A 26,832-nucleotide genomic window follows, 5' to 3' on the forward strand; every position below is an offset into this window, starting at 1 on the left:
TAGTTTTCTTAGAAGTCTCTCATGTGGGACTTTGATCAATGCCTTCTGAAAATTAAAATACAGCACATCTACCAGTTCACCTTTGTCCACGTTTATTCACCCCTTCAAACAAAATGTAGATTTGTGAGGCAAGACGTCCCTTGGGTAAATCCATGCTGGCTGTGTCCCATTAAACCATGTCTATCTAAATGTTTCATAATTTTATTCTTTATAAGTGTTTCCATGATTTTTCCCAGCAGTGAAGTCAGGCTCACCGGTCTATAGTTTCCTGGATCACCACTGGAGCCCTTATTAAATATTGGGGTTACATTGGCCATCTTCCAATCTTCAGGTACAACAGATGATTTTAATGATAGGTTACAAATTAATTGAAATAGGTATGAAATTTTGTTTTTTAGTTCTTTCAGAACCCTGGGGTGTATGCCATCGGGTCCAGGTGATTTAGTACTCTTTAGTTTGTCGATCTGGCCTACCACATCTTCCAGGTTCAGTGTGATTTGGTTCAGTTCATCTGAACCATCACCCTTGAAAACTGGCTTCGGAACGGGCATCTCCCCAACATCCTCTTCAGTAAACACCGAAGCAAAGAAATTGTTTAATTTTTCCGCAATGTCCTTATTTTCCCTAAGTGCCACTTTAACCCCTCAATCATCCAACAGTCCAACTGACTCCCTTGCAGGTTTTCTGCTTTGGATATATTTTTTAAAGTTTTTATTATGGGTTTTTGCCTCTGCGGCCAATTTATTTTCAAATTCTCTCTTAGCCTGTCTTATCAATGTCGTACATTTAACTTGCCAATGCTTAATATAATTTTCTTCTGATGGATCTTTCCTCCAATTTTTGAATGAAGATCTTTTGCCTAAAATAGCCTCTTTCACCTCACTTTTTAGCCATACTGGCAATCATTTGACCTTCCTTCCACCTTTCTTAATGCAAAGAATACATATGGATTGTGCTTCTGGAATAGTATTTATTTATTTTAAACAAAGTCCACACCTGTTGCACACTTTTTACATTTGTAGCTGCACCTTTCAATTTTTATTTTTTTTAAACTATTTTTCTCATTTTATCAAAGTTTCCCTTTGGAAAGTTTAGTTCTACAGTTGTGTATTTACTTACTGTCCCCCTTTCAGTCATTAATTCAAATTTGATCATATTATGACCGCTATTGCCAAGCAGCCTCACCACTGTTACCTCTCTCACCAAATCTTGCGCTCCACTGAGAATTAGATCTAAAGTTGCTCCCTCTCTCGTCTGTTCCTGAACCAAATGCTCCATAAAACTGTCATTTATTCCATCCAGGCACTTTATCTCTCTAGCATGACCTGATATTTCACTTACCCAGTCTATATTGGGCTAATTGAAATCTCCAATTATTTCTGCACTACCAATTTGGTTAGCTTCCCTAATTTCTCTTAGCATTTCACTGTCTGCTCACCATCTTGGTCAGGCGGATGGTAGGATACTATCACTAGGACTCTTCCCCAACACGCAAGGGATTTCTACCCATAAAGATTTGATTGTGCATTTAGTCTCATGCAGGATCTTTATCTTGTTGAACTGTATGCCATCCTGGATATAAAGCACTATCCCGCCACCACGATGCTCCTCTCTGTCATTGCGATATAATTTGTACCCTGGTATAGCACTATCCCATTGGTTATCGCCTTTCCACCATGTCTCTGAGATGCCAATTAAGCCTGTTATTATTCACTGCTATAGACTCTAATTCTCCCATCTTACTTCTTAAGACTTCTGGCATTAGCATACAATATTTCAAAGTGTGTTTTTTATTTCTATTAACATTCTGCTTTTCAGTTGACAGGGATAAATTGGAATCTTTTAACTCAGGTGAGTTTCTAATTATAGGCACTTAGACTACTTTTCTTATTATTGGAATCTCTCTGTTGGGATGCCCTAATTCTAATGCTTCATTAGTATCCTTCAAAGATACCTCCCTCCAAACCATGCGCTGCTGAGCGACTGTCAGCTTTCCCCTTTGATTTAGTTTAAAAGCTGCGCTATCTCCTTTTTAAAGGTTAGTGCCAGCAGTCTGGTTCCCCCCTAGTTAAGGTGGAGTCCAACCCTTTGGAAAAGAGTCGCTCCTTTCCCAAAAGGTTCCCCAGTTCCTTACAAAACTGAATCCCTCTTCCTTGCACCATTGTCTCATCCATGCACTGAGACTCCGGAGCTCTGCCTACCTCTGGGGACCTGGCGCATGGAACAGGCTGCATTTCAGAGAATGCTACCCTGGAGGTTCTGGATTTAAGCTTTCTACTTAAGAGCCTAAATTTGGCTTCCAGAAACTCCCTCCCATATTTTCCTATGTCATTGGTGCCCACAAGTACCATGACAGCCGGCTTCTCCCCAGCACTGTCTAAGTGACGCATGAGGTCCACCCCCTTCGCACCAGGTAGGCATGTTACCAGGCGATCCTCACGCCCACCAGCCACAAAGCTGTCTACATTCCTAATAATCAAAGCACCAACTATGATGGCTGACCTAACCCTTCCCTCCTGGGCAGTAGCCCTGGGAGACATATCCTCTGTGCGAGGGGGCAATGCAATACCTGAAGAGCAGGTCCTTGCTACAGGATCATTTCCTACTGCAACAGGTTGATGCTCTCCAAGGTAGCACCAGGGCTGCCAAACTGGAGTTAGAACTTAGCTACCATGTCCCTGAAGGTCAAATCTATATACCTCTCTGTCTGCCTCAGCTCCTCCAGGTTTGCCACTCTAGCCTCCAGAGATCGGACTCGTTCTCTGAGAGCCAGGAGCTCTTTGCATTGGATGCACACATACTTCTCACCGGTGGGTAAAAAATCATACATGTGACACTCTATGCAAAAGACTGGGAGACCCACCTCTTGCTGCTGGACTGCTGCCTTCATCTTAAATTTATTCAGTTCCTAGTTAAGTTTTAGGTTGCTATGGGAGTAGGACTGCATACAATTAGGGTCCTTTAAATGTTTTAGATTATATATCTGGTAGTGACCTACAAGGGAATGATTAAACTCTTGATAATTTATGGGGAATTTCTGAATTTAAATTAAAAGGCTGATAAATTTTTTTATTTTTATTATTATTTTTTTTTTTTTTAGTGTGAAAGTGTTAGCTGCCTATAAATTAAAGGATGAGCTAGAGGTGGGTGGGTTGGGAAATACAAAAACACACAACCTTCTGTTTTTTGCCTGCCTTTCTGATTACCTATTTAATACAAAACACACAAAACTCCTGGTTTTTGCCTACCCTCTGACTAGCTATTCAATACAGACACACAAACACACTAAATAATATACCCCAATAGTTTTACTTCTCCCCAATACTTTTAAGTTTTTAAATTTTCCCCAAGCAGTTCTTACTGATTCTTTTCAGCCACCAGCAAGGTGATCCTCTCCTCTCAGTGCTCCCACTGGATTTTGTGAGTTCTCCCAAAAAACTTGAACCCCCAATATCTTCTGAGACTTGTCTCACCGCTTGTGCCTATGCCTCCATGGCCAAGTCAAAAAGGAGAGGAGAGAGGGCATCCCTGCCCAGTTCCCCTCAAAACAGGAAAAGGCTCTGACAAGCATCCATTGATCAAAACTCTGGCTTGCGGATATGCATACAAAGCCTTGATCCATGCTACAAATCTAGGATCAAATTGATACTTTTCAGACTGGCAACCCATCCCACACACACACACACACAAAAAAACCAAAACAAAACATATGCAGACTTTTTTGCATCCAGTGTCACTATTGCCCCACTGACCTTGTGCCTTGCTGCCAGAAATATAACACTGAACACTTTTCTTGTGTTGGCTGTTTGCCCTTAATGAAACAGTCTGGTCAAAGTGAACAAGCCAAATTATTCTTTCTAGTTTAAGTTGCAACATTTTAGCTAAATTTTTTATGTCTGCATTCAACAAAGAGGTGGGAAAATATGATGCTGGGACTATATTATCACTTTTTTGTGAAGCACTACTAAAGCATACCTACACAGTAGCTGAAAGTAATCCACTTTGAAGTGCCATATAAATCAAATAAATAAATAAAAGCAAGTTTGCTGATCGTAAACTGTGTTTTCCTAGAAAGCAGGATGAATTAGCCATGTTCTCTGGGACATCCCCCTGGCAGCCCGATGCAGAAACTCTCTCCAAGAATACAGAGCTGTGCTCTGCGCGCTTACCCAACTCTCCTCAGTTAATGTAAAGCATATACGTGTAGCGAATGGAGAAGAGAAAGCAGAGTTGCTTACCTGTAACAGGTGTTCTCACAGGACAGCAGGTTGTTAGTCCTCACACGTGGGTGACATCATCAGGATGGCGCCCAATCACGGAACACTTTTGTCAAAGTTTCTAGAACTTTGACTGGCACCTACTGGGCATGCCCAGCATGGCACTAACCCTGCAACCAGCAGGCGTCCCCCTTCAGTCTTGTGTATAGTAAACGTACGTGCGAAAAATAAAATAACAAATCGCAAGCGAACCTAAGTCCGCAGGGTGGCGGGTGGGTTTCATGAGGACTAAAATCCTGCTGTCCTGTGAGAACACCTGTTATAGGTAAGCAACTCTGCTTTCTCCCAGGACAAGCAGGATGGTAGTCCTCACACATGGGTGAATAGCGAGCTGAGGATGCCCGAGCAATGTACCAAATGCACCCAAAGACGTGCAACAGGCACAACAGGGGTGGATTTGGATAGGACGGCATCCTGAAAACCCTGAACAGGTCGCTGGTAGGATGTTGGGTAGTTAAGCTGAGAATAGGTTGCGTAGAACAGACTGGCCAAAAATGGAATCTTGTCTGCCAGCCTTATCCAAGCAATAATGGGCTGCGAAAGTATGGAGAGAGCTCCAAGTCGCAGCTCGACAAATTTCAATAAGTGGCACCGAACGGAGGTGTGCCACTGAGGTTGCCACGGCCCTAACAGAGTGTGCTTTCACACGGTCTTGTAGCAGAATGCCTACTTGCTGATAGCAAAAGGAGATACAGTCCGCCAACCAGGAGGAAAGAGTCTGTTTTCCCAATGGATTTCCCAATTTGATGTTATCGAAAGAAACAAATAATTGAGTGGATTTCCTGTGGGCCAACGTGTGCTCTAGATAAAAGGCTAGGGCACGTTTGCAGTCCAGGGAATGTAAAGCCTGTTCTCCTGGGTTTGAATGGGGCCTTGGAAAGAAAGTAGGTAAGATGATGGATTGATTAAGATGAAAATCTGATACTACCTTCAGTAAAAACTTAGGGTGTGTACAGAGGACCACCCTGTCATGAAGAATTTTAGTGTAAGGCGGGTAGGTGACTAGCGCCTGCAACTCACTAACCCTGCGAGCAGATGTTATAACGAGAAGAAAAATCACCTTCCAGGTGAGACAGCGGAGGTCACAGGAGTGGAGAGGCTCAAGCGGAGGTTTCATGAGCTGTCCGAAGACCACGTTAAGATCCCAAGCGGGGGCCAGACGGGCGCAACGGAGGTTTCAGGTGAAGCAAACCTCTCATGAAGCATGTGACTAAGAGTTATGTTGAAATAGAGACATCTCCAACACCATGGTGGAAAGCGGCTACTGAACTGACATGCACTCTTATGGAAGAAGTTTTCAGGCCTGACTGACAGATGCCAGAGAAAGTCCAGAAATTTGGCAGTGGAACAAGTGAAAAGGTAGTCGGACATTGACGTGCACCAGACCATAAATGTTTTCCACTTAGAACGATAAGAGTGTCTTCTGGAAGGCTTTCGTGAAGCTACCAGGACTCGAGACACAGACTCCGAAAGGTTAAGGGGTTGTAGTATTAACCTTTCAACATCCAGGCTGTCAGGGAGAGGGCCCGGAGGTTGGGGTAGCGAAGGCACCCGCCCTTCTGAGTTATCAGAAGCGGATTCTCCCCCAGAGGGATGCGCTGGCAAACCGATAGGTCCTGGAGTATTGGGAACCACACTTGGCGAGGCCAATAAGGGGCTATGAGAATCATTAAGCCCTTGTCCTTGGAGATCACGTGATGCTGTGAAGGGATAGGACGCTAGGGTTCCTTCTCGGCGTCCCGCTTGACATCCAGCCCCATCCTCAACGACCCTACGACTCCTTGGTGGCCACGAGTGTTATTGCAGCAACCCCAATTGTTCGTGGTTCTTTTAAAGCCAAAAATGCTATCCCGGCAACAGAAGAAGGATAAAGAAAAGGAAAAAGATAAACCATGGCCTACTGATCTACCTGCCGATGACGACGAGAGACCTCTGGAGGGTGCAGTTCCCCTGGGGTTGGTGGACATTAAAGTGGCGATTCGGGAGGCGCTCAAGCCAGAGCTACTCTTGATTTCTACTAAATTGACAGAGCTCTCTGACTCGATCCACGCTTTTGAGCCCCGATTTGAAGAAGTGGAGCGGAGGGTGTCCGATCTCCAAGATGGCCACCACACATTGAAACAGGAAGTGGAGGCGCTCAAGGTGGCGGTGGGCCGACATACCGAGCGCTTGGAAGATATGGAAAACCGGGCCCGTTGCTCTAACCTGCGCTTTGTGGGGCTTCCCAAGTCGATTGCAGACCGTGAGTTGGGACAGTTTCTGGAGGAGTGGATTCCTCGCGCTTTAGACCTGACACTCGCCCTCGGCAAGTTCCGGATCGAGCTTGCACATCGGCTGGGCCCCAGGCGGGAGGCTGAGGCGCGCCCGCGGATGGAATAGCCAAGATTCTTAATTATGCCCACAAGGAAGGCATTCTCAATGCGATGCGCCGTGGGAAAGAGCTACACCATGACAATCGTAAAATCCTGGTATTTCAAGACTTTTCCGTGGCAGTGGCCCAGCAGCGACGAGCATTGGCGCCGTTTTGCGCGAAATTGTTTGGCCTGGGAGAAAAAGTTGTGCTGGTGTACCCAGCGCGGCTACGAGTGACCACTGCCTCGGGCATCCGTTGGTTTACAGAACCGGCTGCAGTGCACAAATATCTGGCGGACCGGGGCAATGCTCCTACGCCGCCTGAGGGCCTCTCATGATTAAAAGATCCCGCAGTGGTGGTTAAATGCTGTGAGCCTTGTTCGGTATGTTTAATGACTGGCTCCCCCTAATCTCGGGCATGACTTTCCAGGTGACTGGTTCGGGGGCAGCCCGCTGGGGCGACGAGCCCGTCTGCCTGTTGCAGACACAGAGCAGGATTATAGTTTCCTATGCTAGGGTTGTGTAAGCCCCAGTCTGTTCCTTTTTACCCGGGCGGCAGTGACTATTTTTCAGGGAAACCGAGTTCCGTGGCTAACCTCATGCTGGGTTTTTTTTTTTCTTTTCTCTGTTTTTTTTATATATTAAATGAGTTATTGTTGTCTGGGTTTATACTGTTCATTGCTGGGGGTGGACCTGTGGATGGGGCTGGATGGGGGAGGGGGAGGGCTGAAGAGCATCGATGGTGATCTCCGTGGCGCCCCTAAGGCGCGTCTGGTGGGGTATGTTTCTTCTCCTTTTTGGGGTGGGATGGGGGGGAAGGGAAGGTGAGGGGGGGTGGTCAGGGAAGTAGGAGGGGCTTCTGCTCTTGGCCTCAGCTGTTGGGGATATACATACGATTTCACAGGGAATCTCTTAACATGTTTCTTTTTGGGTGACTATTGTGTGGGGGTCTTGGCTGGGAGGACCGCCACAAGTTTATATATGTAATGGTTATTGCTGTTTATTTCTTGAGACTTTATTCTTAGTCCATGATGACAAAGCCTTGTAGGGTGTTCTCCTGGAATGTTTGTGGCATAAACTCGCCCATAAAAAGGGCAAAGCTTTTACAGGTTCTGCAGAAGAAGTCAGCGGACATAGCCTTTCTTCAAGAAACACATCTGAGTGATGTGGAACATCAAAAGCTGCGGCGCCAGTGGGTGGGTGATGTGAATTATGCTTCTGCCACAACTAGGTCAGCTGGTGTAGCCGTTTTATTTCGTAAATCCTTAGTACTACAGGTCCATAAGGAAATTAAAGACCCCCAGGGTCGCTACCTTATTTTGGAGGTTGAAGTGAATCAGCGCCGAATAGTACTTTGCAACTTATATGCGCCAAATAACCCCCGGCTAGAGTTTTTTCAAAACCTTTATGGTCACTTACTCCCTTATTTGGAGTATGACTTGATTTTGGGGGGGACGACTTTAATTTGGTTAAAGATCCACATCTAGACAGGATAAGCTCCACGGGCAGGGACTCAATTCCGGGGAGAGGTATTCGGTTTTTGGAACGTGCTTTGCACCTAGTAGATCCCTGGAGGGTTTTACACCCTACCGAAAAGACGTTCACGCATATCTCCAGGGCTCATTCCACGCAGTCGCGACTCGATTATTTCCTGGTGAGTGACAGTCTTTTTTCTAAAATCATAAGTACAGATATTGAGGATGTAATAGTGTCCGACCACGCACCTATATGGTTGGAAATGGCCGGACCCACCGGTCATTCTGTGGGTCGGCTCTGGCGCTACCCCTATTTTATGGTGAACGATATGGCATTTCAAGAGCATTTGCGTTCCAAATGGACCGAATACCTTCACTTTAATGAGTCGCATTTGGGTGACCCGGTGCTATTCTGGTTTACAGCCAAGGCAGTCTTGAGGGGCAATATCATTTCATATTTAGTACACAGAAGACGAAGTTTATTTTATTTATTTTATTTATTATTTTTATTATACCGAGTTTCATGATAGGAATCACATCAACCCGGTTTACAATTAACAATGTGAGTAAAGGCAGAGAGTAACAAAGTAAAGAACATTTCCCAATACAAGAACAAATATAGTATGAAACTTAACAAATATTATAACAATATTTTGGATGTGAGAAAGTTACAAAAAACATGGAAAAATAACTTGGATATGAAAGGGGAGGAATTGTAGAACGACTATAAGCATTTTAACCATTTTAATTGTTTAGATAAACAATTGTTGACGTTGAGCGAACAACTACGCCGGACCCAATCTCTACTCCTGCAGGCCCCGTCTGGGGATAATCGGGAGAGGTACTTTGCCCTCCAGAGTACTATAAACACTTTACTACACCAGAGGGCTAAGAAAGGGTTGGCTTATTATAAATTTCAATTGTTTCAATATGGCAATAAGCCGGGGAGAATGATGGCAAACTTGTTTAAATCCCATCGCGCCTCCCGCTATTATAGCGGCCGTGCGCTCTTCGTCGGGCGTTCTCCATCATGATACCTCAGCCATTCTTAATTCTTTTCGGGAGTATTATGGGAAACTTTATTCTTCGGAAGTTCAGGACTCAACAGCCAGTGAGCGTTTTTGTGATGTACTGAATCTTCCGTGCCTAACTAATGAGCAAAATCTTCAGCTTAATAGCCCTATTACGACTGAGGAGGTCCGGTTGGTGATTAAAACCGCTCAACGTTATAAAGCGCCGGGCCCCGATGGTTACATGGCTGAATTCTATCAGACCCTGATAGATGCTGTTGTCAACCCCCTGACTAATATGTTTAATGCCTTGGTGGCTAAGGGTTCCTATCCCGCTCATTTAAATATGGCACATATTACGCTAATTCCTAAGTCAGGGAAAGACCCGCAACAACCGGAGTCGTATCGCCCAATATCTCTGCTAAATGTGGATCAAAAATTTTTGGCAAAAATCATGGCAGACAGGTTGGCGGAGGTCATGCCGACGCTTATACATTCGGGCCAGGTGGGGTTTGTTTGGCGCCGATTTGCAGTAACAAATATTAGGAAAGTGTTAATTGCCATGGCCTTATGTCAACAGGCTAATGAACCCTACTTGGTGGTTAGTTTCGACGCTGAAAAAGCGTTCGACCGGGTGGAATGGAAGTACCTTTTCGATATTCTGGGATCGATGGGGTTTACAGGTTTTTTCCTGCAGGTACTGCGGTTGCTGTATACGGATCCCTGGGCTGTTATCCTTGGCAACTCCTCCCAGTCAGCCCCTTTTTTGATACAACGAGGTACGCGGCAAGGGTGTCCGCTTTCTCCGTTACTCTTTTTATTACAGCTGGAGCCATTGCTTTTGGCTATCCAAGACACATGTACGATTAAGGGGGTGAGATTCCAGGGTGTTACTTTCAAATCCGCGGCCTTTGCCGATGATATTTTAGCATTCTTGACCAGTCCGAAGCAATCGCTCCCAGCGATGCTTAGTCTGTTCCAGGAATTTAGTGCATTTTCTGGGTTTAAACTTAACCAGGGGAAGTCTGAGGCCTTGGCGTATCCGGCCTCGTTGCGGGAGACCTGGGGTTCACCATTCCCTCTACTATGGGCGGATCTTAAACTTAAATATCTTGGCATCTACCTACCGATAGTACTATCCAATTTATATGCCTGTAATATACAACCATTGTTAACAGAAACGCTGGAATGGATGAATATGTGGCGTTCCCTTCCCCTATCTTTGATGGGGCGCTTAAATTTATTCAAGATGCTACTGCTTCCTAAGTGGCTCTATTTATTCCAGAATGTTCCGCTACTGCTTAAAAGTGCTGATCGGCGGAAGCTGGAACGGGCAATGGGGGTGTTCCTGTGGCGTGGGGGGAAAGCGAGAATTCCGTTTCAATGGCTGAAGATTAAGTGGGAGAAAGGTGGCTTGGGAGTGCCAGACATGCGGTTGTACAATATCGCCAGTATTCTCCGTCTAGTTCGGGACTGGCTGGTAGGGGACTCAAGCTATATAGCTATGTCAGCTGAACGAACTCTGACAGCTCCCTTGGACCCGTGCTATGTTTTACAAGCGGAATCCATGAAATTGACTTTCTCCCCCTTGATTTTGATGCTGGTGTGCCCCTTTAGGGCTGCTTGGAAGCTGGCCACCAAGCTGCTAAAATTGCCCAGCCGTTCAGCCTTCTGGCTGCCGATTAAGGGAAACTTGGAGTTCCCGGCGGCTCTCAGACTGCGGGGTTTAGGGAGTGGTCTGCTAAGGGTATTAGACTTTTGGGACATGTCATGGACGAGCAGGGGCACCTTTTCTCCTATCAGACTCTACTCACACAATACGGCCTGTGTGGCTCCCAGGTGTTCTCCTACTTACAAATTAGGCACTATATGGCCTCACTGCCCCTAGAAGTGCGGCAACCCCAAGACTTTCTCATTCAGGAAGAGTTTTTTGTTTTGCGAGGGCGGCAGAGCCCCAGTTTGGCTCATTATTATCAGAAGCTTCAGGGGCGCACCTCGAATCCCATCTGTGAGTTATTGACTAATAGGTGGAATGCACATTCGCAGGTTTCAATTACAGCGGCGCTGCTGGGGGCCTGTTTCAGTACGCTCTCTAATGCATCGACAAACATGTATTACAGAGAGATGCAATACAAATTTTTATGGCGAGCGTATATTCCACCAGTCATTGCAAAACATTTTGACCCAACAATTTCTGGGTTATGTCTGAAATGTAAATTGGTCCCTGGTTCTTTGCTGCATATGTTTTGGGAATGTTCTTTTGCAGGTGTCTTTTGGGGCAGGATCTTGCAATATTTGGGTCGACTATTGGGCATTTCCTTGACCCCGTCGATACACTTGGTATTGTTTGGCCGTATTCCTGGGACACTGTTACGAAGAATGGGCCCCCGCCGGTTGTTGTGCAAGGCCTTTTGTGTCGGGAAAAAGATTATTCTTATTGGATGGAGATCCGCGGAACCGCTCTCCTACTGGACCTGGAGGGCTCATTTTCATACTATGATGCAAATGGAGCGACAAGCAGCTAAAACATCACCCTGTCATCAGAAGGCTTTTCTTCAGATCTGGGAACCCTACATACAAGACTTGCCACACCGAGTTAGAAGTCTCATTCTAAATGCTTAAGTTTGTTTATGTGCCCCATTATATCTGTGTCCCTTGCTTCGGTTGAAGGTGGACCAAGAGCGGAGAGGGTAGGGGGGAGAGGGATGGGTGGGAGGGCAGGTTGGGAGGACCGGGGAGATAACTTGGAAAACTGTGGTACATAACACTTGATGATCTATTTGTAGCTGCTTTGCCTATGGTTTTTGTTTACGGGCTGATTGTTAGCCCATAGTTTTTTTTGATTGTATTGCGAAGCTTCTTTCTTCTTATTAATAAAAATGTTTGAACATAAGCCCTTGTCCCTTCGTAACTTCACGAGAGTCTTGGATATGAGTGGAAGTGGAGGGTACGCGTAAAGGAGACCGCTGGACCATGAGAGGGCAAAGGCATCCCTCGGCTGTGAGTGGCGACTGCGAATGAGCGAGAAGTTCCCTACTTTGCGGTTGTGGAGGGACATAAAGAGGTCTATTTGTGGATAACCCCAACTTTGGAAGATTGTGTCTGTACCGTGGGGTTGAGACACCATTCGTGCGGATGAAAAGTCCAACTCAACTTGTCCGCCAGAACATTGTCCACGCCCGCCAAGTAGGTTGCTCTGAGGTTTATCGAGTGGGAAAGAGCCCACGCCCATATCCGTGCAACTTCCTGACCCAGAAGGTAGGAGCTTGTTCCCCCTTGCTTGTTGATGTAAGACATCACCACCTGGTTGTCGGTCTGAATTAGGATAGCTTTGTTTGAGAGCCAATCCTGAAAAACTCTTAGGGCATATCTGATCGCCCGAAGCTCCAGGAAATTTATCTGATGTTTGGCTTCCTCTGGAGACCAGGTTCCCTAAGTCTGCAGGTCGTCAACATGAGCACCCCACCCTAAGTTGGAGGCGTCTGTCGTCAAGGTAATCTGAGGTTCTGGGGCCTGAAAAGGAAGGCCTTGAAGGAGATTGGAGTGCTGCATCCACCAGGCCAGTGACAGGCAAAGCTGTTTGGTAACGTGGACAATGCTGGACATTGGATGATAAGCTTGAGCCCACTGGGATCACAAGGTCCACTGTGTCACTCTCATGGCCAGGCGGGCCATGGGAGTGACATGCACCGACGATGCCATATGACCCAGCAAGATGAGGAAACGATGAGCCATCGAGTAATCTCAAACCTGGAGGTATTGTGCCAGGGACGTGAGAGTGTGAGCTTGATCCTGAGGGAGGAAAGCCTTTGCCTGTAGGGTGTTCAAATCTGCCCCTATGAAGGATAGGGTTTGAGATGGAACTAGTTTGGACTTGGCATAGTTGACTAGAAACCCGAGAGACAGAAGTGTATTGAGAGTTAGTTGTAAGGATTCTAGTGCGTGTTTTTGGGTCGGAGCCCTTATCATCCATTCGTCGAGATAAGGGTAGACATGGACCCCTTGACCTCTCAGGTAGGCAGCGACCACTATGAGGCACTTGGTGAAGACTCGAGATGCGGATGCTAGGCCGAATGGCAGCACCCGGTACTGGAAGTGCCTGGGGCCGACTAGGAACCGAAGGAATATTCGGTGAGATGGAGTGATGGCAATGTGTGCATACGCGTCCTGAAGATCGAGAGAGTAAGGAATGGTATGCGATAGAATTAATTTCATATGGTGGACAACATATGTATGAGGAGTGAAGCTCAATACTTACTGCCTCTCCCATCACTGCTGCTGGAGGCAATAGTGTGAAGTGAAGGTGTGCAGAGAGGCCCAAGTAGCGGCCCTGCATATGTCCAGAATTGGCACCTCCCTGAGGTGAGCTATGGAGGATGCCGTGGCTTGGATTTGATGTGCTTTTAATCCAGCCGGTAGTCTATCTTGTGCGATGAGTAATTTGTGCCGCTTCATCAAGGGTTCTTGTAACTGAAGCTGTTTGCATCTGTGCTGGGACACCTGCAACAAGCCTGTACATATACTATCCCTTGACGAAGGAGAGGAATATCTCCCTGAAACCCTGAGGACTTCCACCTTGAAATAACCTTCCAGCTATTCAGGAGAGAATACCACTTGCAGATCTTGACGCCACTGGACCTGGGTACCACCTTTGGGGTGTCCCTCATGCTTTGTTTACATTGACAAAGGACGGTGCGATAAAGAGTGGTCATCCCTTTTCCTATTTTGCGACGCTTGTGTCGAGATAATGATGACTACGTCGGTGCCGAATCCTGCGTCAAGGAACACACTGCGTTGTGCTTCGGTCTTTCTGCGCTGGATGATTCCTTGCGCTGAGCAACTTGGAACTTCGTGCGCCAAGCATCCCTCCGAGTCATGCACTGTGTTGTCAGTCAGTGCTGTGCTTGGACTTCTTCGGTGGAACCAACTCCAGCACTGCCATTCTGGATTTCAAAGACGCGGAAGGTTCTTTGAGGGTTTTTTAACATTCTGCATTTCTAGTAATGAAATTATGGCAGCTAATCTAGCATTTTGCAGTAGTGTGACACAGGGAAGATCAATTTTGTCAAGATATGCATTCATTTCTGCCAAACAACCCCACATTGTCTGGAGTATAGCTGCAAGAAATAAAAGTTTGAAAGGTCTTATTAATCCAACATTTTATATGTAATATTACCAGAACTAGTGTGAATCCCAGTTATCACATTCTAGCCATAAAAGCCTGTTTTATTGCTATACTCTAATATTTTTGGCATGAAAACTGAAAAGCCCTTTTGATCTGTTCCACCTGAAGGCCACGAAGTGCATCTTTACTTTTTTGGAGCTCCTTCCACACCCTATTTAAGTATCCCATCTTAGTTGCCTCTCTAGTATCACAATTCTTTTGAGGAAAGAGGTTTTCCATTTGACACTATTTTTTTTTTTTTTTTTTTTTTTAAGAAAACTTGCAAAGCCAACAATTTTGCCAGGCAACACAGCTTTTAGCATTTCCCATAGCGATATTGAGCTGTATTCCCCAGAAGAATGGACAGCTAAAAACTCCTCAATTGTAATAGTCACCAGCTCTGAAAAATCTTTCTGACCCAAGAGAGACAGATTTTCACACCATAGTGAAGCATGACCTACTGTATGTGGAAGAAATACAGGACTATGGTCTGAAATAGTGCAGTCAGAACATCTGTTGGCCCAATTTCCAAGAAAAGCTTCTTGTAACGTAGAAAAAAACTTGTGACTAAAGGAGTTAGGTGTTTGTAAGAAACTTGTGTAATTCCTTCCCAATAGGCACTGCTTACTGCAAATATCTTTAAAACCAAGGTACCTCATCAGAAACCTCTGCTCATCCTGGTGAACCCAAGATCCTTGAAAGTCTATCTGCTTTGAGGTCCAGACAATTTCTAATCTCCTCCTTGCACAACCGCATGACCAGAGAATTCTGAAAGATCTTTCTCGATTTTTCTGGAAAGAATATTCTGCTCTTTATTAGGACCATTAACAGAAACCAACGATAAGTCTCTCTCAAAAAGCAAGCACTCCATAAAGATGCAATTACCCTCAGGATTAACTTAACCCTGTGAATCCACAAAGGGAGCACCTTATGCATTAGAATACAGATTCCTCTGCTTTTGGAATTGTAATATGATATCAGGCCCACCCAATCCCTTTTAATTTTTCATGCTCTTGTCCAACAGGTGAGTCTCTTGCAATACTGCTATGCGTGTATCCTGTTTTTTGAGATATGTAAAAATCCTTTTCCTCTTAATTAGGCCAATACAGAACGGTGTGCTCGTTAGCCCTCGTTAGGCCGCACGTTTTTGACGCGCTATTATTACCCCTTATACAATAAGGGGTAATAATAAGTGCTATATACAATAAGGGGTAATAGCACTTGGAAAACACGCGGCCAACCTCCCCCCCCCCCCCCCCCGAAACTAATAGCGCTCATCACAAGCAAATGCATGTTGATGGGCCTATTAGGTAGTCACCCGCAATACAGAAAGCAAAATGTGCGGCCAAGCCACATTTTACTCTCTGAAATTAACTCTTGCCAATTTCGGCCGGCACCGGGAAAGTGTACAGAAAAAACTGCTTTTCTGTACACCCTCTGACTTAATTTATTTATTTATTTTTATTTAAAAGTTTTATATACCGCACAATGGGTAGGAAAACTATCCGTCTAGGCGGTGAACATGATTACTTACATACACAATAAGTTAAAAACATATCATAAAGTTAATATCATAGCGATACACCCTCTGACTTAATATCATAGCGATATTAAGTCGGAGGCCCCAAAAATAAAAAAAATCTTCTTAAAAAAAAAAAAGAATCTGTCCGCAGCCCATGGGTTGGAAAATGGACGCTCAATTTTGCCGGCGTCTGTGTTCCGAACCCGTGGCTGTCAGCGGGTTCGACAACCGACGCCGGTAAAATTAAGTGTCATTTGTCAGACCCGCTGACAGCTGCCACTTCCGCCAATAAGGAAGCACTAGGGATGCGCTAGTGTCCCTAGTGCCTCCTTATTAGCGCAGGGCCTAATTTAAATACTGAATCGCGTGCCCAGGAGAGGTGCCTGGGCGTCCGTTGGGACAGCAGGCGCTCGCCTCGGAGCGCCGGCTCTCCCGCAGAGTTTACTGTATGGGCCTGAATGGGAGAAGCTAAACCCCGGACATTAAATGAAATTATGTTCGGCTGAATATTAGCTGTAGATAATAAAACAAAATTGCAACCATGCCTCTGCTATCACACTGTGCATCTTCAAAATAGACTGCTATAGCTTAAGAATTTGGTGCCAGTCTAGTTTACTATTTTTAATTTTAAACCTTAATCAAACAGCTAACCAGCTTTTTAAACCAGACAAAAGCCCCAAAGTCCAACATGCCCCAAAAGAAAAGCAGGGACATTAAACTCCTACTATCAACATTTCCCTTCAGCATTATGGGTATTAATGTTCTTTAATCAAAGACAGTCTCTTAAACTTGGACACCAAATAAGATATTCCCTGAACAAGGCACATCCACAAGACTATCACGTATTTCCTCAGAGGCTGCACGCTCAATGTGAACCATCTAGCATCTATAAAAGTGTTGCATTCGTGCCTATTCTCGCCCTCACTACCTCTGTGGCGACTCCCTTCGGCTCAGACGGACAGATGCAGCCGCGGCTTCTCCCCACCTCTTGGTCCCGGTATCCCCGGGCTGGCTTGATGCCACAGATCCACCATGTTCCTGAGGATGTAAGGGCATGCGCGCTCCAGACTTTGTACCAGCAAGGGCGCGAACCTCAGGGGCGTCCCCCCCGTAGTGACGTCATCCGTTTTCAATTTAAAAGGTCTTTGTTTGCTAACCTCAAACGAGTTAGCAAGGAACTTCAATGGGACTTGCTTCGGCAGTCCACGCTACTTGCAACAACGATCCGAGTCAGCAAGGGGAAACCTTTCTCCGCTGCTCGGCCTTTTCAAACTTACCTGGAGTACCCGCTCCTCAGGGGCTCTGCTCTCTCTATTCTTGTTTTCAGATTGTTGGACGGGATCCGGTACTCGCTCCTCGAGGGCCTACGTTCCCGAAGACTCCTATTGCCTGGAGGCGATCGCAGACGTGAACACAGGGAGTCCTATTACAGACAGGAACCGGTACTCGCTCCACGAGGGCCCTTGTTCCTAATCGCTAAGGCTCCCTTCAGTCTAAGACATTATCGCAGGTACGGAGATTGTGAGTTACCATTGCAGATAGGCCTTCGTGGAGCGAGTACCAGTTCCTATGTTCCTAATTCCTTTCACAGAAGATATCGCATACCAATATCTTATGGATTATTATTACATATTAACAGACAGGAACCGGTACTCGCTCCACGAGGGCCTACGTTCCTAAATCTCTTCTAGCCTCTCTTCTATTCCAGAAGCCATCCCATACACAGTTATTGTGAGTTCTATTTCAGACTGCCTATAGGAACCAGTACTCGCCTGCAGCTCCTGTTCCTGAATATTGAAGACGCTCTGTTGCATAAAGATACTACAGAGATCTACAATTGTGAGTGTATCATCTACCACAGGTTATGTCCAGCATACCCTGTCTACTCACTACCTACAGTCTCTCCTTACAGCTCAGCAGCTCAGAGATCGTGTTCCAGTATCTGAGGGACTTCAGCCCTGCCGGGCATATCAACTCACTACTGCCACCTCTGGTGGTTCTACTTCCAGTCTAATAAAGAACTATCTGTGTTTGTCTCAGTACTCCAGCCTAGCCGGTGGTCCCTCTCAAGATCTCCACTTGAGGGTGCTGTCATCTGCCATCGGCCCAGGGATTCACTATTTCTACTAAGTGTTACTTCTTACACTAATAGAGTGGTATTATCATCTGCCACTCTGTGGGAGCCAACCCACATCAGACCATTACTTCTCTCTCTGCGGAAGCTGATTCATATCACATAGCTATCTCCCTGTGGGGATCATACAGGTTGCTGGCTTACCTTTCTACAGGAACAAAGCATAACAGTTGCTACTCCATTCCTCTGGAGGAGCAGAGCACTAACAGATCGCTACTCCTTAGCAAGATCCGTAACAGAGTGCTAACTGCGCCCCTTGCTAATTCCTCCTTCAACGGGAATATCCAGCAGCCAGATTCATAACAGATTGCTAACTCCTCCCCTTTGGGGAGCCGGTCTTTAACAAAAAGCAGCCTAAGCCCTGGTTATAGCATCAAAAGCTTCATAAGCAGAATAGAGGGGATGCCTCTCTCATTCCTCCACGTCCTCAGCTGCTCGGCGGAAAGTCCACCTGCTTTGGGGTCTGTTAAATCCATCAGAGGCTACACATTTGGGCAGACACTGAACCATGTAGGGTTAGTGAGACCCTTCCCCCTAAACACATTCAACACCTTTGGATCTTTCCCAAGAAGCATGATGGAGTGGTCATGAGCGTGTTTAGCACATTTCAGTGCTGACTCCACTACTACCGAGTAGTGGGGATATTGGATGACCTCCCCAAAACCTGTGTAAGCTTGGACACTGTATCTTCAATCCATCAATAGATACATCCTCATCTTGAGGTCCTGAAGGAGCTTGTGAACAAGAATAGCTACAAACTCCATTGGAGATTGAAGAAACTAAAGAAGCCCGAAGACATAGAATCTCAAGTTCTTTTTTTTTTTTTTTTTTGACAATGGACAGCAACTTTGTCAGCTTGTCCAAGAACCTGGAATAGCAGAGATCCTCTAGAGAGGAAGCATGTTGAAGCAAGTCAGGTAGGAAATCTGAAGGAATCCCTGTAGAATCTTCTGCCTCCACTAACCATGAAGGGGAACACTAAACCATGATCCTGAAGAGGTTGAGGGAGACTGAGGAGAAATATCTGGTAAGATAGAGTCCGCTCAATCCCTTTTTGACTTGTGAAGGGTCTTCCCCTGGATGAGGAGAATCCACAAACTGGTTCCATCAATATTTCTAATCAAATAGGTCCTGGGCCAAGGATGGGGCTGGCTGTGCCTCTTGCTATTCTTGGGCAGGAGGTACAGCCAGAACTCTTGAGCTTGTGTGCCTGAACTTGGCAGAACTCTTAGGCTTTTGTGAAGAACATTCTGCTCAGATTTGACTGACGGTATAATAACACACAGGAAAATTTTTAACCAGTCTTCTTCAATCGAATATACAACAAAACACAAGAAGACAAACTTCATACAATATATTATTTATATTTATTTAACATTATTTAACAAACTAACATTTAAAATCTCACTAACTCACACATTCATACTCACACTCTCTCACCCTTTATAAAAACAACAAATGTATTTTACATATTATCAGTACAATTCAATGAAATTACATACATTGATACATTACACTCTTAATCGTCGATTAAGAGTGATGGAATATCATTTATGAAAAAGTTTAAATTATATTGTTTGTAATTTGTTCGTAATTATTATAATATTTATGTAATGTATCAATGTATGTAATTTCATTGATTTGTACTGATGAATATGTAAAATACATTTGCTGTTTTTATAAAGGGTAAGAGAGTGTGAGTATGAATGTGTAAGTTAGTGAGATTTTAAATGTTAGTCAGGTTGTTAAATAATGTTAAATAAATATAAATAATAATATATTGTATGACGTTTGTCTTCTTGTGTTTTGTTGTATATCAGATTTGACTGACAGCATCTTGGAATGCCCTAATGTGCAAGCTCTGTGTTGAGGACATGGATGGCACCCTAGTCATACCTGGATCTGGGCAGAAATGACTCTGATTGAAATCTAAACTGAAGGTGCTAACTTTGTTTTGGCTCTGAAGGAGACAGTCCCAAAGAGGGTCCCTTGCATCGCATGGGTGCTCATCCTGGTACTTCAATTGACATCACAGACTTCCATGTTGCACTCAATCTGACAGGAGATGGATCTGGGAACTGGTGACAAGGCAGGAAAGGAGGGTGAGCCTTCATGTGCCTGCAGGGTCAAGGTAGGGAGGACTCCCACTTGGACTTCTTTTATCGAGAACCAGCAATACCTCGGCTCCTGGAGAAGGCTCCTGCCCAGCCCCATACTAAGGCTTGGGGCTTTTCAATACCAGACCCGTCCCCCTTAGGGCCTCTATATTCCAGGCACAATGCTGATCTGCTCTAGGAGACATCTGACTACAAGTTTAGCAGTTGGAATCATGGACCAGGCTTAGACAGCAAAAGCAGATAACATATGCACCAGAGATGGACATCCAGTGCCACAAATGCAGGCCCTTGGTCTGACCCAGCATGGCAATTTCTTATGTTCTTATATCTTCCCAGATGCCTAGAAAAGTGACGAGTTACTGGTTAGCAGATAGGGAATTCAATATTTTCAAAGATATGAGAAACTGACAGCACAACCAAGTAGATATGAGCATGGAAATCTGCTCTTCCACCCCTCCCCCCAACACCCCCGATCAATTACTCCTGCCTACAAACCAAAGATTGTTAAATTAAAATCTTTCAAATTGCGGATAGAGAATGAGCACAAAATTGGGGTGTGGAAATTGCTAGGTTATAAAACAAATTCAGTCAACAAGCTTTATATTCTTGTAAGAAGCTCTCCTCCATTAATTCTCCTCCCAACAAAGATGGTGTCAGCTCATCAGTCTTGTAAAGGTTCTCTCTTGTATTAAGGCAGATAATATTTTCATGATGATAGCTCAAACTCAGCTAAATTGAAAATGCTCCTTATGACTATCAATCACTAAACCATTTCAAAGAGCGGTTTCTCTGCAGTTTGAGCCCTGGCCCACTACCCCCTCCACACACATGCTTCAGCTCTCCATTGTGTCTGTCAGGCAGCTCTGCATTCCAGCAGGAACACTTAGCAGGGGTTCAGCAGGCAACCAGAATCGTGCCACTTAAAGCCCCAAAATTCACAGAGCACTAATACTTAGTAAGTTATTTTCTTCTGAGGATATGTGGCAATTAGCAGCCACAAGGAGCTTTTCAACTCAGCAGGCTGTGAGCCAGATAACAAAGTTCTCTTTTATAAAAGAGAAAATCTTACTTTCCAATACAGATTCCATCAGCATACACAAATACTTTCCAATATTAATTTTAATCTTTCTGAATGTATTTCTAATGTACACTCATTCAATTGGTCTGTAAAATCAGGTTTTAAATTTTGGAAAATATGAACACTATATCAACCGAGAGCACCTGTCATAAGGTCCAATAATGGTCTTAATCAACAGATAAAAATAAATATACACTAATATACAAATAAAAATACACTAGATTTCTATGAATGACATTCTCGGACTGAAATGGTAAAAATTAAGCCAGTTTCCAAAATTGTGCTTTACCTGTGAAATCCTGTTTGCCATAGTCTATTAAAATTAACTAAGACAATATAAAACCTGTAAGATACATACCCAGTATCATTGTCTTGTTCTGCCCTGAGCATGGTAAACCATTGTTGTTTGTAAACAGAGGACAGCCATTCTATAATTTAAAAAGATATATACTTATAGATAAAAGATCTGAGCATATAGAAACAATTTTAAAAAGCACAACAAGGAACTTAAACAGAGAAATTGCTGTTCGTTAATTTAAAGGCAAATGCATTGAATGATGTTGTTAAATTATATTCTGAATATCTTAAAATGCTAACAGTTGATAAGGTAACAAGCTGAAACCTAATGCACTTATTCTAGTCCAGTGCATTAATAAATTCAAATATAAATGATAAAATATTAATAACAGCACTCAGATGTACTGAAATTGATTTTGATCATAGATCAGTCAAATAACAGCATTTCAAGAAAAATGCAATGCTCCCTGTGGGTGTGTACTACAAACGTTTAGCAGAATCCATCCTTAATGTAAGAACACAAGCATAATAGGGAATTAGAAATGAAGTGGGATGTATGTGATGTTGGGGGCAGTGTGGCTTAAGACATTATGTTGAGTGTTTTAAAACTGTCCGACTGTCATCGGTTGTGAATTTTATTGATAATGTTACTGCAATATATATTTTGGTCGTAACTCATTTAGGGGTAGATTTTCAGACGAGCGCGAACAGCCTACTTTTGTTTGCGCTCCAGGCGCAAACAAAAGTACGCTGGATTTTAGTAGATACGCGCGTAGTCGCGCGTATCGGCTAAAATCCTGGATCGGCGCGCGCAAGGCTATCGATTTCGTATAGCCTGCGCACGCCGAGCCGCGCAGCCTACCCCCGTTCCCTCCTAGGCCGCTCCGAAATCGGAGCGGCCTAGAAGGGAACTTTCCTTTGCCCTCCCCTCACCTTCCCCTCCCTTCCCCTACCTAACCCACCCGCCCGGCCCTGTCTAAACCCCCATCCTACCTTTGTCGGGGGATTTACGCCTCCCAGAGGGAGGCGTAAATCCCCGCGCGCCAGCGGGCCTCCTGCGCGCCGGGCCGCGACCTGGGGGCGGGTACGGAGGGCGCGGCCACACCCCCGGGCCGTAACCACGCCCCCGTACCCGCCCCCAAAACGCTGCCGACACGCCCCCGCAACGCCGCGCGCTCCGGCCCCGCCCCCGACACGCCTCCCGACACGCCCACTCCGAAAACCCCGGGACTTACGCGAGTCCCGGGGTTCTGCGCGCACCGGTGAGCCTATGTAAAATAGGCTCACCGGCGCACAGCGCCCTGCTCGCATAAATCCGCCCGGTTTTGGGCGGATTTACGCGAGCAGGGCTCTGAAAATCCGCCCCTTAGAGTACAATGTGTGTAAATGAAGCATGTCAAATTGAAAAAAAATGTAAAGCTAGGTCCTTTTACAATTTGGCTTGCACCATGCAAATCTGTTTCCTTTCTGGCCCTGAAAAATCTATCAGAGGCTTTCCAAAAAGGTCTCACATGAGGACAGCACTTGTGTGATGCATCCAGAAGAAAATTCCTAAAGAATCAGTAAAATAACCCTTAAAAGAGATTTTATTCAGTTGTTGATATATAGCACTATATTTCAGCACTGTGTGGACAGCAAGGTCAGAATATATTTTTGAAGTTAATAAGAATGGCATACTTATTAAAAAACCCAATCATAAACTAAGAGAAGGAACACACACCAGGAAAAAGTTTAATCGGTGTATTATTTAAATTTCTCTGTGAGAGCAGTATCTCCAACAGACAGCCTTATATTCAGACAGCAGCCACTTCCTGGCTATCAGGCAATTTGCCAGCAAGATCTTTCGTACAGGTAAGAACAGAAAGATTAAAAATATGTACAAGTCTAATTTGCTTCATTTTGCCCAAAGAAAACCGTCTAGGATGAGAAAAGACATCTTGTGAAAGATCCTATACTATGGGTTAACAGGATAGTATTCAGTCACCTTATAAAATCTTTTTTCAGCACTGTAGTTCCAAGACAAGTAATACTAGGATGGCTGACTAGCATGGCCAGGGCACACATTTTCTAAAGCTTAAATAGCAAGAATCTTTTACCAAAAAGCATATTTCCTTTAGCAATTCTAGGCAGTCTGCCATAAGTAGTTAGAGCAAATTAAACTTCACTGTACTCTGGACATACATCTGGGCAGAATAAAAAAAGGAATCACAAGACTAATATGTCATAAGATATGAGAATATACCAGTCTCTGTGGGATGTTCGGACAACTCTAGTGAAAAAAAAGAAAGAACTGCTGCCATCAAGGTATATCAAAACAATTACCAAGACTGCATTTTTCCAGAAGGAATATCACAAGCATACACATAAACGCTTATTAGGGCCCTCTGCTTAATAAGAATACTTCTCTAAAAATTTATATTAGGCTTTCTGTAACATGAAATACTAATGACAAGCGAGAGAGAGAGGGAACATGTTTACATATCAGCATGGATATTTGAAGTGGTTTTCTCAAATTGGCACATTAAAAAAATCAATTTCATACTGCATAGTTTAATCTGAAAATAAATTATACAAGTATAGTAGAGCAACTTTTATCAAAAAAGCATTGGAACCTTCAGAACATAAGAACATGCCATACTGGGTCAGACCAAGGGTTCATCAAGCCTGGTATCCTGTTTCCAACAGTGGCCAAGCCAGGTCACAAGAATCTAGTAGGGTCACAAGGGGTAGACAGATTCCAAGCTGCTTATCCCAAGAATAAGCAGTGAATTTCTGAAATTCTACCTTAATTGTTAATGGACTGTTCCTCCAGGAATTTGTCCAAACCTTAATTATGCGTTGAGTAAAAAAATATTTTCTATTAGTTTTAAATGAATTGTCCAATAACTTCATTGTGCTGCCCCTGGTTTTTGTACTTTTCACAAGAGTAAACTTATTAATGTTTTCTCGACCCATTCCATTCATTATTTTATAGACCTCGATCATATTTCCCCTCAGCCTTCTCGTCTCCAAGCTGAAAAGTCCTAACCTCTTTAGCCTTTCTTCATAGGGGAATTGCTCCATCCCCTTTATCATTTTGGTCGCCCTTCTCTGTTCCTTTTCTAACTCTGCTATATCTTTCTTGAGATGTAGTGACCAAAACTGCACACAATACTCAAGATGAGGTCACAACATGGAGTGATACAGACGCATTAAGATATTCTCTGTTTCATTCTCCATTCCTTTCCTAATAATCCCTAGCATTCTATTTGCTTTCTTGGCTGCTGCTGCACAGCGAGCACAAGATTTCAATGTATTTTCAATGATGACATCTAGATCTTTTCCTGAGTGGTAACTCCTAATGTGGAACCTTGCAATTTATAGATATAATTTGGATTACTAGGCACGGACTGTGCCTAGTATTCCACGCATTAAGAAAGGTGGAAGAAAGGAAAAACGATTATCGTCATGGTTAAAAGGAGAGGTGAGAGAGGCTATTTTAGCCAAAAAATCATCCTTCAAAAATTGGAATAAGGATCCATCTGAAGAAAATAGGATAAAACATAAGCATTGTCAAGTTAAGTGTAAAACATTGATAAGACAGGCGAAGAGAGAATTTGAAATGAAGTTGGCCATAGAGGCAAAAACTCATAATAAAAACTTTTTTAAATATATCCGAAGCAAGAAACCTGTGAGGGAGTCGGTTGGACCATTAGATGACAGAGGGGTTAAAGGGGCTCTTAGGGAAGATAAGGCCATTGCAGAAAGTCTAAATGAATTCTTTGCTTCCGTGTTTACTAATGAGGATGTTGGGGAGATACCAGTTCCGGAGATGGTTTTCAGGCGTGATGAGTCAGACGAACTGAACGAAATCACTGTGAACCTGGAAGATGTAGTAGGCCAGATTGACAAACTAAAGAGTAGCAAATCACCTGGACTGGATGGTATGCATCCTAGGGTACTAAAGGAACTCAAAAATGAAATTTCTGATCTATTAGTTAAAATTTGTAACCTATCATTAAAATCATCCATTGTAACTGAAGACTGGAGGGTGGGCAATGTAACCCCAATATTTAAAAAAGGCTCCAAGGGTGATCCGGGTAACTATAGACCAGTGAGCTTGACTTCAGTGCCGGGAAAAATAGTGGAAACTATTCTCAAGATCAAAATTGTAGAGCATATAGAAAGACATGATTTAATGGAACACAGTCAACATGGATTTACCCAAGGGAAGTCTTGCCTAACAAATCTGCTTTATTTTTTTGAAGGGGGTTAATAAACATGTGGATAAAGGTGAACCGGTAGATGTAGTGTATTTGGATTTTCAGAAGGCGTTTGACAAAGTCCCTCATGAGAGGCTTCTACGAAAACTAAAACGTCATGGGATAGGTGGCGATGTCCTTTCGTGGATTACAAACTGGTTAAAAGACAGGAAACAGAGAGTAGAACTAAATGGTCAATTTTCTCAGTGGAAAAGGGTAAACAGTGGAGTGCCTCAGGGATCTGTACTTGGACCGGTGCTTTTCAATATATATAAATAAATGATTTGGAAAGGAATACGACGAGTGACGTTATCAAATTTGCGGATGATACAAAATTATTCAGAGTAGTTAAATCACAAGCAGACTGTGATACATTACAGGAGGACCTTGTAAGACTGGAAGATTGGGCATCCAAATGGCAGATGAAATTTAATGTGGACAAGTGCAAGGTGTTGCATATAGGGAAAAATAACCCTTGCTGTAGTTACACGATGTTAGGTTCCATATTAGGAGCTACCACCCAGGAAAAAGATCTAGGCATCATAGTAGATAATACTTTAAAATTGTCGGCTCAGTGTGCTGCAGCAGTCAAAAAAGCAAACAGAATGTTACGAATTATTAGGAAGGTAATGGTTAATAAAACAGAAAATGTCATAATGCCTCTATATCGCTCCATGATGAGACCACACCTTGAATACTGTGTACAATTCTGGTCGCCGCATCTCAAAAAAGTTATAGTTGCGATGGAGACGGTATAGAGAAGGGCAACCAAAATGATAAAGGGGATGGAACAGCTTCCCTATGAGGAAAGGCTGAAGAGGTTAGGGCTGTTCAGCTTGGAGAAGAGATGGCTGGGGGGGGGGATACGATAGAGGTCTTTAAGATCATGAGAGGTCTTGAATGAGTAGATGTGATTCGGTTATTTACACTTTCGAATAATAGAAGGACTAGGGGGCATTCCATGAAGTTAGCAAGTAGCACATTTAAGACTAATCGGAGAAAATTCTTTTTCACTCAACGCACAATAAAGCTCTGGAATTTGTTGCCAGAGGATGTGGTTAGTGCAGTTAGTGTAGCTAGGTTCAAAAAAGGTTTGGATAAGTTCTTGGAGGAGAAGTCCATTAACAGCTATTAATCAAGTTTACTTAGGGAATAACCACTGCTA

General features: G+C 44.0%; 1 protein-coding gene across 2 annotated transcripts in view; it reads right to left on the reverse strand.

The window, feature by feature from the left end:
• GMCL1 (germ cell-less 1, spermatogenesis associated) overlaps window positions 1–26,832 on the reverse strand; it is a 138,217-nt gene that overhangs the window by 44,178 nt on the left and 67,207 nt on the right. For both annotated transcript variants that reach the window (XM_029604009.1, XM_029604010.1), the window contains one exon: window positions 21,488–21,557. In XM_029604009.1, coding sequence (XP_029459869.1) covers window positions 21,488–21,557 — 70 coding nt within the window. The remainder of the gene's footprint in view (window positions 1–21,487; window positions 21,558–26,832) is intronic.

This window comes from Rhinatrema bivittatum, chromosome 5, assembly GCF_901001135.1.
Source record: "Rhinatrema bivittatum chromosome 5, aRhiBiv1.1, whole genome shotgun sequence".
Taxonomy (NCBI): domain Eukaryota; kingdom Metazoa; phylum Chordata; class Amphibia; order Gymnophiona; family Rhinatrematidae; genus Rhinatrema; species Rhinatrema bivittatum.